The sequence below is a fragment of the Solanum stenotomum genome, chromosome 1, assembly GCF_019186545.1.
Source record: "Solanum stenotomum isolate F172 chromosome 1, ASM1918654v1, whole genome shotgun sequence".
In the NCBI taxonomy this organism is placed as follows: domain Eukaryota; kingdom Viridiplantae; phylum Streptophyta; class Magnoliopsida; order Solanales; family Solanaceae; genus Solanum; species Solanum stenotomum.
The window spans coordinates 100,497,708-100,510,396 of NC_064282.1; the positions used below are offsets into that span (position 1 = coordinate 100,497,708).

General features: G+C 36.6%; 2 protein-coding genes and 1 pseudogene across 3 annotated transcripts in view; all 3 read left to right on the top strand.

Annotated features, from left to right (window-relative positions):
- Nucleotides 1-8,880, top strand: part of LOC125842344 (uncharacterized) — an 18,330-nt pseudogene extending 9,450 nt beyond the window's left edge.
- Nucleotides 1-12,689, top strand: part of LOC125867518 (uncharacterized) — a 45,451-nt gene that overhangs the window by 15,821 nt on the left and 16,941 nt on the right. The window lies entirely within an intron of this gene.
- On the top strand, nt 9,785-11,251 carry LOC125867545 (sugar transport protein 8-like). The gene has a single exon (XM_049548088.1). It carries the CDS (start codon nt 9,785-9,787, stop codon nt 11,249-11,251), a length of 1,467 nt encoding a protein of 488 aa, XP_049404045.1.

Sequence of the window (12,689 nt, forward strand, 5' to 3'; positions counted from 1 at the left end):
CCCAAGAAAGTGGGAGCTGTGGAACTGAGAGATTTCAGACCTATAAGCTTGATAGGTGGAATATACAAGATCATTGCCAAGATACTAGCAGAAAGGTTAAAGAAAGTGATCAGTAAGCTTGTGAATAAACACCAGATGGCCTTCATAAAAGGTAGGCAGATCATTGATGCAACACTTATAGCAAGTGAGTGTGTGGACACCAGAGTTAAAGGAGATGATCCAGGAATTATGTGCAAGCTGGACATAGAGAAGGCTTATGATCATGTCAATTGGGGCTTCCTAATCAAGATTCTAAAACAAATGGGTTTTGGGGATAAATGGCTGAAGTGGATCGATTATTGCATAAAAACTGTTAGGTTCTCCATTTTAGTGAATGGAGAACCTGTTGGTTTTTTCCCATCAGAAAGGGGTCTAAGGCAGGGAGACCCACTCTCTCCTTTCCTTTTCATCCTAACCATGGAGGGCTATAATAGTATGATGAGAGTAGCTACCCAAAACAATTGGTTAAAAGGTATCAAGGTCCGCAACTCTTCAGGAAGGGAAATGCAGATTTGTCATCTGCTTTATGCAGATGACACCATTATTTTCTGTGAAGCCAAGGCTGAACAAGTTGCCTTTATAAGAATGACTTTGGTGGTTTTTGAAGCAGTGTTGGGTTTATCAGTAAATTGGAGGAAAAGCAGCATCTTTCCAATTAAAGAAGTCCCTCAACTTCAGAGCCTAGCAAGGATATTGGGGTGTAAAGTAGAACATCTTCGCACTACTTACTTGGGCATGCCATTGGGACACAATCATAAGGAGCTAGAAATTTGGGACGGCATAATTGAAAAGACAGAGAAGAAATTGGCCAATTGGAAAGCTCAGTATATCTCTTTGGGAGGGAGAGTCACTTCAATAAACTCTGTGTTGGACTCTCTTCCAACTTATGTTATGTCTTTATTCCCTATGCCTGCCAAAGTGGAAGAAAGACTTGACAAACTGAGAAGAGATTTCTTGTGGAAAGGGAATAAAGAAGGGAAGGGTTTGCATTTAGTCAAATGGCAGACTACACAGTTACATAAACAATCTGGTGGACTTGGAATCAGAAACTTGGGGTTGCAGAATAGATGCCTCTTGTCAAAATGGCTATGGAGGTTCAACACTGAGGAAGAAGCACTGTGGAGGGAGGTGATAGTCAACAAGTACGGGTTGAATGGGAATTGGGTCTCCAACTCGGTGAATAGCACTTACGGGGTGTCAGCTTGGAGAACAATAAGAAATTTGTGGCCTGATCTAAGTAGAAACATAGTTTACAAGCTATTCTGGAAAGAGAATTGGAATGGAAATGAGGCACTGATGGGCTTATTTCCTGACCTATTTTCCTTGTGTACCAATCCGAAAGAAACAGTGGCTGAGGTATGGTCTATTCATGGATGGAATATTGTGTTTAGAAGGCATTTAAATGACTGGGAGATTGGGAGAGTGGCTGAGCTATTACATGTTCTCAATGGTTTTAATGGGTTATCAACAGAAAAAGATTCTATCATATAGAAACACTGTAGAGATGGAAGCCTTTCTGTTGACAAGCTATACATTAAGGAGGTGAATGAGTATCCAGGTGGTAAACTTGGCCCTTGGAAGCAGATTTGGAGGAACAAGGTGCCAACCAAGGTAAAGTGTTTCTCCTGGTTGGTTGCCAGAAGAGCATGCTCCACTCATGAGAGATTGAAAAGGAGGGGTTGCTATATTGCTTTTTGGTGCTCTCTCTGTAATGAGACTGAGGAAACCAACAACCATTTGTTCCTCCATTGCAAAGTGACAACACAATTGTGGAACCTTTTTTTGGGACTAACACATACTGAATGGATTATGCCTGAGCATACAGCAGATCTACCTAGTTGCTGGATCAACAGAGGGGGGAGAAAATCTAAGAAAAAGTGGTGGAGTATAATACCATCATGCATTTGGTGGTGTATTTGGAAAGAAAGAAATAGCAGATGCTTGATAACAAAGCTAATTCAATAGAGAAAGTCAAATGGAGCTGCTTGACTACTTTTTATTTTTGGTGTAAAGAGGAAGGGATAGAAGAAACTGCACAAATTTTGGATTTTATAGACACTTTGTAATCTATTAGCCTTTTTTGTTTTTTCTCTTGTTGGAAACCATTTTTTGGAGGTCTCCAGCATATCCTTAATGCTGATGAATACAACATTACCTTTATAAAAAAAAAAAGATTTCTTATTGATCTCCAAATACCACATCCATATGGTGTAGTTACCATCTTTGTCATCCACCTATTCTCCATTTCATATTTTGCCCTGATCACCTCTCTCCATAGCATATTCTCTCCTGTCATAAACTTCCAAAGCCATTTTAGCATTAGGCTTTTGCTTTGTTTCTTCATGTTCCTGATCCCTAGTCCCCCCTCTTTCTTATTTTTTATGACCTCTTCCCATTTGACTAGATGAAACTTCTTTTTATCTTCATTTCCCTGCCAGAAAAAACTTCTTCTCAAAGCATATATCCTCTGTATGACATTGTCTGGTGCTGGGAACACAGACATCATAGAAGCAGGTATTGCATCTAGCACACTATTAACCATGGTTAATCTACCTCCCTTAGACAGATATTGGCTCTTCCAGTTGGTAAGCTTCTTTTCGCATTTTTCTATCACTCCATTCCAGATCCCTATTGATTTGCTCTTTCCCCCCAATGGCATACTTAGGTATATGGTTGGTAGTTCCCCCACCCTACCACCCAAAACCCCTGCCAGACTCTCCACCTGAGCCACTTCATTTATGGGATAAATGAAACTCTTCCCCCAATTGATATGTAATCCAGAGACTGCTTCAAAGATGATGAATATTACTCTTAGGATCAACATTGGCTCTGTCATTGCTTCACAAAAAATAAGGGTATCATCTGCATATTGCAGATGTGTAATCTCCAAGCCATTTTGTGCACTGCTGTCCACCCTAAAGCCCCTTACCCAACCCTTCCTCTTTGCTGTGTGAATTAGGTTACTCAAACCTTCCATTGCTAAGATGAATAAAAAGGGTGACAGGGGGTCACCTTGTCTCAGTCCCCTTTGGGATGAAAAGAAACCACTAGGAGTTCTATTAACTAAAATAGAAAACTTGACTGTGCTTATGCAGAATTTCACCCATCTAATCCATTTGGCTCCAAAACCCATCCTTTGCATCATAAGAAGTAAGAAATTCCAGTTTAAATGATCATAGGCCTTCTGTATATCAAACTTGCATAGAATTCCAGGGCACTTGCTTCTCTGTCTAGACTCAACACATTCATTTGCAATCAACACTGCATCCATTATTCTACTGTGCAAGGTGTTGAGAATATCAAAGCAAATATCAAAGCAAATATGTTTTTTCTCCTTACTCTCGACTCTCTTGAACTTCCTTTGGCACTTAATAACCATTTTGAGCCTGCTAGACAACAAAGTATTAGCAAATAAGTGAGTAAAATTATCATGATTTTCTTACGTGATTGTACTATCTTTAGTTGGTGTCTTTTTTCAAGCATGCTTCAATAACTTTTCTTTTGAGTTGAGGGTCTATTGAAATAGTCTTCCTACTCCACAAAAGTAGGGGTTAGGTCTACGTACATCTCCTAGTACAAAAAAAGAAATCGCCTTGAGCACCTTATAAGTTGAAGATATCCTAGTAGTTATATACAAGATGTAGTCACTACATGGATGGTGTTGTTCTTCTATCTGAAAGTCCTTCCTTTCGCTGTTTTATTCTTTCATTATGTCAAAAAATCGAAACTACAATAAACACTACTAGGTTAATCCTTCTACTCCTAGTCCCAACATTCTAGGAATATTAAAACTACAATTAATACTACTTTTATTACCATAAATTCTATCACAATAGATTTGCGTCCATAAAATATCAATTAAAAGAACACTCATACAATCTCATCTCTAACAAAACCGAACAACCTTTCTCTACCAACTCAATCAACCATGAATTCAAACCAAACAAATTTTACCACAATTCCCTTAATACTAGTGGACGGATTGGTTGCGGGTGCAACCCCCATTTGCACGATGCCGCCATTACCTAACACAAACCCGTCATCTTGGGTCAAAGTGGGTCTCCAAGGCCACTCTCTAGCACTGCATGTCTTGATGGAGAATCAAGAAATGATGCTAGTGATACGAAATCTTTCCTAGCTTAGATTGTTTTAGAGGGGGATGAGGAGAGCCATGGAGACTTACAACAATCATATATGGATGTTGACAACCATTCAGCCACCAACTCCTGGGGTTATTATTCTTTCACATTCCAGCATAGGAGACACCACTGTACACTCTCATGCACCAAACCCATCCAATAGCAGTGACTCCCCCCCACCCCACTAAGCTACCTGAACATCTAAAGCATAGATCATTTGGACCATCGTTGGCAAATGTAGGCGCAAGCACATGGAACTAGGGTTTTTTCCCAACTACAGGACAATCGTGATCAATTCAGGAACACCTCCCTATAAAACTAGTTCCTTTACGACTAGTGAATACGAACAGTCGTAATGAAATTAGTTTTACAGGGGTGTACCTAAGGTAATGTGGCTATGTTGTTTTGCATCTGAGCTCATATGCTCTCTCTATTAATCCCACATGTCCCATAGTTGGGTAAAAAACCTCGGTTCTCTATGCTAGTCACTGTATTTACTAGTGATAGTACAATGGGTCTATCTCTTGGATGTTCGGATTGCCTGGTGAGGGGTGTCATTGCTATTGGATGTGTTAGGTGCATGGGAGTGTACAATGGTGTCTCCCATGTTGGAATGTGAAAAAATAGTAACCTCAGGAGTTGGTGGCTGAAGGGTTGTCGACATCCATAGATGGTTGTAGTAAGTCTCCATGGTTCTCCTCATCCCCTTCGAAACAATCTGAGCTAGGAAGGATTTTTTATCACTAGCATCATTTCTTGATTCTCTATCAAGACATGCAGTGTTAGAGAGTGGCCTTGGAGACCCAAGATGATGGGTTTGTGTTGGGTATTGGCGGCATCACGTAGATAGAGGTTGCACACTCAACCAATCTGTCCAATGGTATTAAGGGAATTGGTGGTAAAATTCGTTTGGTTTGGATCCATGATTGATTGAGTGGGTATAGAAGAGGTTGTTCGCTTTTTGTCAGAATATGGATCTTCTGATCATTGATATTTAAATGAGGCAAATCTATTGCAATACAATTTATGAGAATATTATTTATTGTAGCTCTTAATATTCCTAGGATGTTAGAACAAGGAGTAGAAAGATTAACTGCCAAAACTCAAAAATTAGAAGTTGAAATCTCTATTTAAGAATGACAACTAAATGTAGAACTTGGGAAGGAAAGAAAATGAATAGAATAAGTCAGCTCTATAGTTTCTTCATGTGGACACACTTCTATATTTGCTCAAAACAAAGAGGGTAGATCTATTACATAACCTTATTCTTGATAGTTGGTCCTTTTTTTCTTTCAATATGTCAGAACATCAAAACTACAATAAATACTACTAGTTCAGACAGTTAATCCTTCTACCCTTAGTTCCAACATTCTAGGAATATTAAAAACTACAATAAATACTACTTTATTACAATTGATTTGCCTCCTTTAAATATCAATGAGCAGAAGACCCATACGATCTTATCTTTGACAGAAGCAAACAACCTCTTCTCTACCCACTCAATCAACTATGAATCAAAACCAAGCAAACTTTACCACCGATTCTCTTATTACAAGTGGGTTGATTGGTTGCAGGTATAACCCCCATATACATGACAACGCTAGTACCCAACACGAACCCTTCATCTTGGGTCTCCAAGGTCACTCTCTAACACTACATGTCTTGATGGAAAATTAAGAAATGATGCTAGTGATACAAAATCCTTTTTTCAAAGATCAAATTGTGTCAGACGAAATAAGGAGAGCCATGGAGACTTACAACAACCATCTATGAATGTCGTCAACTCTTCAGCCACCAATGAACTACCAATTCATGGGTTATTGTTTTTTCACATTCCAACATAGGAGACACCAATGTACATTCCCATGAAACAAACCTATCTAATGACAACGACATCCCCCACTAGTCTACCCGAACATCCAAGACATAGACCTTTGTACCGTCAATGGCAAATGCAGGGATAAGCACAGAGAACTATGGTTTTTTCCGAAACAAGTAGGATCAATGGAGAACACACGAGCTCAGAGGCAAAACAATGTAACCTCTTCATCTCAGGGTACACCCTTTGGAAAACTAGTTTCTTTACGACTAGTGAATACGAGCACGTAGCAAATAGAAAAAACTTTAGAATTAATGCAAGAAACAAGAATCGAAATAACTATGTTAAAAGGAGATTAAAGTAATCATTTACAAAGAGAAATACGACAAGAAATTCATCCTTATTTGTCTCACGAATCTATTAAAAAGCTCAATAAATATTGGGCGACCTTACAACTCTTAGATAGAGAACCTATGTTTTAGTATTGAATACAACAGTAAGAACCTGAATGCAGTGCTGAAACCCAACAAGAACATTCCAATCATGGAACTAGTTTCCATGAATGTAGGTACAAGGAACCTGAATGTTCTTGTTTGATTCTGTCCCTCCATATTCAAGTTCCTTACCGTTGGATTAATTACTAAAAACATAGTTCCCTATCTATGAGTTGTACGGTCGCCTGATATTTATTGAACATTTTAATAGATTTGGTGGACAAATAAGAATAAATTTCTTGTCGTATTTATTTTTGTAGACCATTACTTTTATCTCCTTTAACACTTTATTTTTCTAGTTTGCTCCAAAAGAATCACTTTGGGAATAATTTCCAAACCAAATTCAAGATTATGTATGTATTTCGTGGGTTTGATTTTATATACAACTTTATTGGTATGATACTGTGTGATTTTTGGCTGCTTAGGTCTCACTTTTAATATAGTATAGATAGTTTTTTTTTTCCATTATTAACTAATATAATCATACTTGAAGTGCTAGCTTTGTAAAGAAAGAAAATAACTCCGAGCATGTATCTGATTTTGTTACATGACAAAAAAGTAATCTTGCATTTCAAATATATATCGTATTTGAATCTACTTCCTAACTGAATTATTGTTCAACTTTGCAGGTTCAGGAGATGTCAAATGATTTACATTCACGAATGAAGTCATGCAACTAGCTTGATTGTTTATCAATTTGAAATTATATTTTTTCCGTTCAGATTTTCAATTGCTCATTCTACACTTAATTGAATAGAGTATTATATACTCCATTTTAGGAAGTCTATTAATTCACATGAGACACACGTGCAACACATGTGTCCAGAAACTAGTATTTACTATAATCATGGAACTTAAGCGTTATGGTGCCTTTACGTGCTTGATTCATGACCGTCCACAGTAAATTGTTGAAATATGATGAACTTTTGGATGCAAGATGATAAACGATTATATTTTTTTGCAGTAAATCTGAGCCGTTATGAGTCGTCTGTTTCTATACATAATGCAACTGTTATCTCCCCACCATTGACTGGAAGGTCAGTATCGATGAGAGATATGGGCATGGAAATGACTCCCAATTGCAAGCCAGGAACTTCCAGAACAGGGACACCTGTGAGAGCAACAACACCTCAACTCCAGGAGCTGCACCAGCTTCCTCTCCTTTTCGTCCTTCAAATGATAATTTGGATGCTCGGACAACTGGATTGTCCGACCAGGAATCATGGCACTTGGAACTAAACTTGGTAAAATGAACATAGCGACCTGGGCTAGCAAAGATGGTGACGATAGAAATGCATCCAGCTTGCTGAAAACTGATAAGCAAGACCAACCAAATACCACTGTCACTGAGACACGTGCAGCTGCTTGGGAGGATGCAGAGAAACCGATACTTAGCCAGGTAATTTCCGGGATATTAGAGATCTTATTTTAGTTCTTGAGCCTTTTGGTTGAGGTTTAGAATATGGCTACAAGTCAAGCTAGGTTATTCATGGGACCTCCTTGGAGCCCCATTAATGACGTTGATCCTGATATATATTTAAAAAAAAAGGATTTGCTAGCTTTTATCCCTGAGATGTTCGTTAACCTCTTCTGCACTTTATTCTTCATGGTGATGGGTGCTCTTTATGTATGATCTGGAGCATAGTCTGATGAAAGCTTATTTATCGAAAGTTACCTATTTCAAAAAAAAACAATTAGTTGATCAATGCTGATTCTCAATGGAAGCTCATGTGTTGCTTTTTTTATTTAAATTGTCAATTTGCTACATACTGTATGACTTGCTGGTTATCGTTCTCAAGGTTTAAACGAGAAGAAATCAAGATAGAAGCATAGGAAAACTATCAACAAGCAAAGACAGAAGCTGAGACGAAGAAAGCTGAGTACTACTTATGAATCATAAAGTAAATCAGTTTGCCACGAACTGAGTAGTGAATACCTTAGCAGCAATCTTCTCAGTAGGTACCAACGGAAGATATAAAGCTACCTTGTATCCCTTCTCTGATGCAGCATATTGCTCGGCCATTGGCTCGTACTTGGTGTGAAGTTTCTTGGCAGTGGGATCATACTTAGCATAGATTATTTTAGCTAGTCCTGACGCAGCTCCCATCACACCAGCACTTTTGACATCAGCTGCAACTGAGTGAGCCGCTGCAGGAGCTTGCTTGAAACAAAGGGAGTCCCGATTGATTCCATGGTCGAAAGAGTGTGGATGCAGCACCTTTATTTGGAAGTTACTCTTCTAAAATGCATTGGCTTTTATTAAGTAGTTTTTTTGTGACAAAAAAAAAGTACACTGCAAGCTTCAAAAGGCTTATGATCAGATTTTTACTTTTATTTGTAGGTTCAGTTTTGCATTGCTTATAAATCTTACTTCTAGTTTGATATTCTTCTTCATTATGTTGTATGGTTAGTTTCACCTTTTGATAATATTTACCATTATCTCTGAGTATGGCATCTCAAATCATTTATCAAATTATATATACATCAACTTTCATCAATTGTTCTCAAAAATACTTCAACAATGGTGATATTTCAGGTAGGAAAAAGGAAACAACTTATAGTTGAGGCGTATTTTGATAAATAGTGCTGGTGATAATTTAGATATGAAACTCAATAATAAGATATTTTAATTAAGTATGTTTTTAACCACTAACTCAAGTAAAGAATGTCTACTTTTGAACCATAAAGTGGGAATCAAAACCATATTTTCAAATGAGGTTTTGTACGTCATGACTCAATACAACAATAATTACTACTTATATCTCAGTCTAGATCATGATCACTTTACTTATACTCCTTTTCGTTTTGAAATTATATCTATGAATGTCATTAACACTTAAAAATCATTGGTCTTAATTTAAAGATCATTACTATTTAGGCCTATACACGTCTAGTTACCAAAAGACAAAAAAAAATATAAGCAAAAAATAAAGAGAAAATTTCAATAGATTCAAATAAAATTACAAGAAAATAGGAATTGAAATAATATCACACCTTTCCTAAAAAAAATTGCCTAAATAGTTTCCTTATCCTTCTAGGATTCCAATTGAAACAATGATGTTTAAAGCGGTAATATTGTGCTAAATATATAAAACTTTAGGAAAAAGAATCGACTAATAAAACTTTAGTCTAAATAATATAGGATTACAATTTCTAATCCTACCTAAATTAGGTCTTATACCATTATAAATAAACGTAGTTTGCTGGCTGTTTTCTATTAACAAATAGTAGAGAGTTCATAACTTTATAAATAAAATATCTTTCTTCAGGAAAAAAAGTTTTTCATAGCGAAAATGTTGAACGTTAGGATGAACAACTCTAAGATCACAGTATACGTGGTGTCTTGTTGGATTTTTGCTGCTTTTGGTGGATTGATGTTTGGTTACGATATTGGTATTTCAGGAGGAGTTTCTGCTATGGATGATTTCTTGATTAAATTCTTCCCACATGTTTATCAAACAAAGTTACATGCTAAAGAAAATAACTATTGCAAATATGATAATTGGCTTCTCCAACTCTTCACTTCATCCTTGTACATATCAGCTCTTTTTGCCAGTTTTTTCGCTTCAAAAGCCGCTACTAAATTAGGAAGAAGGACTACCATTTTGATCGCGTCAATCTTTTTCATTGTTGGAGCTGTATTGAGTGCTGTCGCGAAGAACAAGTTGATGCTTATATTTGGTAGAATTTTGTTTGGTATTGGTGTTGGATTTGGAAACGAGACTGTTCCTCTGTTTTTAACTGAAGTTGCACCAATCCAACACAGAGGAGCTGTGAATATCATGTTTCAATTGTTTGTGACTATAGGAATATTCATAGCAAATCTTGTTAACTATGGTACTTCAATGATACATCCATATGGTTGGAGAATATCACTTGGATTTGCAGCTATTCCCGCGGTGATTCTGTGTATTGGTTGTTTTGTGATCACTGACACCCCTACGAGTCTAATTGAGCGTGGTAATGAGGAACAGGGGAAGTCCACGCTCGTGAAGATTAGGGGTGTCAGTGATGTTGAGGCCGAGTACAAAGAAATCGTGGCAGAGTGTGAACAAGCCAAGCAAGTTAAGCAGCAATCGTTGAAAAACTTACTGAAGCCTGCTAGCATTCCGCCACTTGTGATTGGTGTGTTGTTGCAAGTCTTTCAGCAATTTACTGGAATCAACGCTATTATGTTTTACGCGCCTGTTCTGTTTCAGACTATGGGTTTCAAGGCAAATGCCTCGCTTCTATCCTCTGTCATTACTGGAATTGTTAATGTTGGAAGCACATTCGTTTCGATCTACCTTGTTGACAAGGTTGGAAGGAGAAAATTGCTCCTTCAAGCTTGTTGTCAGATGTTAATTTCTCAGTTGGCAATCGGAGCAATTTTGGTAACAAGTTTGTCGGAGACAGGAACGTTGAACAGGACACTTGCAGCAATAGTGGTGCTGCTTGTGTGTACGTATGTAATGTCGTTCGCGTGGTCATGGGGACCTCTTGGTTGGTTAATTCCTAGTGAGACATTCCCATTGGAAACAAGGACAACTGGTTTTGCATTCGCGGTCAGCACAAACATGCTCTTCACTTCTATCGTTGCACAACTTTTCTTGACTATGCTATGCACTATGAAAGCCTATATTTTCTTTTTTTTCTCTGGATGGATCGTTGTCATGGGATTATTCGTCTACTTCTTCTTGCCTGAAACGAAGGGAGTTCCGATTGATTCCATGGTCGAAAGAGTGTGGATGCAGCACCCTATTTGGAAGAGACTATTCTAAAATGTATTATGTTTTTAATAAGTAGTTTTTTGTGATCAACATTTAGCTTTTTGTTTGTAGGTTCAGTTTTTACCATATGGATTAGAATATCAGTTTTTTTGTCATCAAAAGTAGTCTGTTAGTTTCTTTTTTGTTGGTATGTAGGCTGTAGCTGCATTTTTGTTTTCTATTTGCTTCATTAATGTTCACATATTCATTCTAATTAGAAATTTATAAACTGATCATCTCTTGCTTTTATGTTGAAACTATCAGATATTTCCTCCTATAAAGATAAAAAAAAATGGGAACTTATATTATAAAATCAAGATGAATTAATTCTACCATATCTAGTAGGCTTTCTTTTTTAACATGTAAGTGGCAATATATACCAGAAAAGTATCAAAAATACTCCTAAACTTGGCGCAAATTATTAGTTTCATCCCCGAACTATTGACAGCCTTAAAAACATCCTTCTACTTGATTAACTAAACTTAGATACACACCTGATACACTCCTGCTATGCAACATGTCATACCAAGTAGTCTCAAACTCTTGTAGGAACATTGAGTTCTTAATAAAAATCGAGAGAAGTGTTGAAAACACCCCTAAACTTGACGAGAATTTAGGGGTGTATTTCACTAATGTTGCAAGATCAGGGGTGTATTTAGCTTCAATTAGTCAAGTAAATGGGTGTTTTCAAAGCTGTCAATAGTTTGGGGGTGAAACTAATAATTTGCGTCAAGTTTAGGGTATTTTTGATACTTCTCTCCAATATATATTGGTAGAATTCTCAAGTTATATATTAGTTAGAGATGATTGCAAAGGATAAAAGAAAATTATTCGACTCTAAAGTTATCCTGTGAGTTATGGAAAGAAACCTAACAATTCACCATTTTAGAAGGTCAAGTAGGATTGACAGATTTCTAGACTGACAAGCTTTTGAAGGGAAGTGTATATAACAATTGAAATCTTAGGTGAATTCTACGTCGAAATGAGATAGGAAAGTGAAGAGCTTTAATCTATATTTAAGACATACATAGTTTATGGACATTGTATTACATCGGAATGGACACACAACTTTTACGAGCAAAAATTAAAAATCTAAGGATGTTGTATCTTAGTTTTTATTGGCAAATTAAATATATTGATCTTAGTATTTTACATATCTCCAAAACTTTCCAAGACGCTAAATTTTAGTTTTTGTTTTTATTAAATATTATTATATAACTAGACATGACCATTACGGTGTATTGATAATCAGATACCAATTCAATTTAAGAATGAAGTAGGGATATTCATGACTCAGTTTAAAATAGGCTTTTTTTTTTTTAAAAAAAAGGAAAATTATGTCAATTAAGCCAATTCTTTTAAATGTTAGAATCAAAACAAACTATTTAAGTCAGTTTTTCATCGCATTGATATATATATATATATATATATATATATATATATATATATA

Coding starts and splice junctions, on each gene's coding strand:
- LOC125867545 (XM_049548088.1), top strand. CDS start 9,785: ATGTTGAACGTTAGGATGAACAACTCTAAGATCACAGTATACGTGGTG.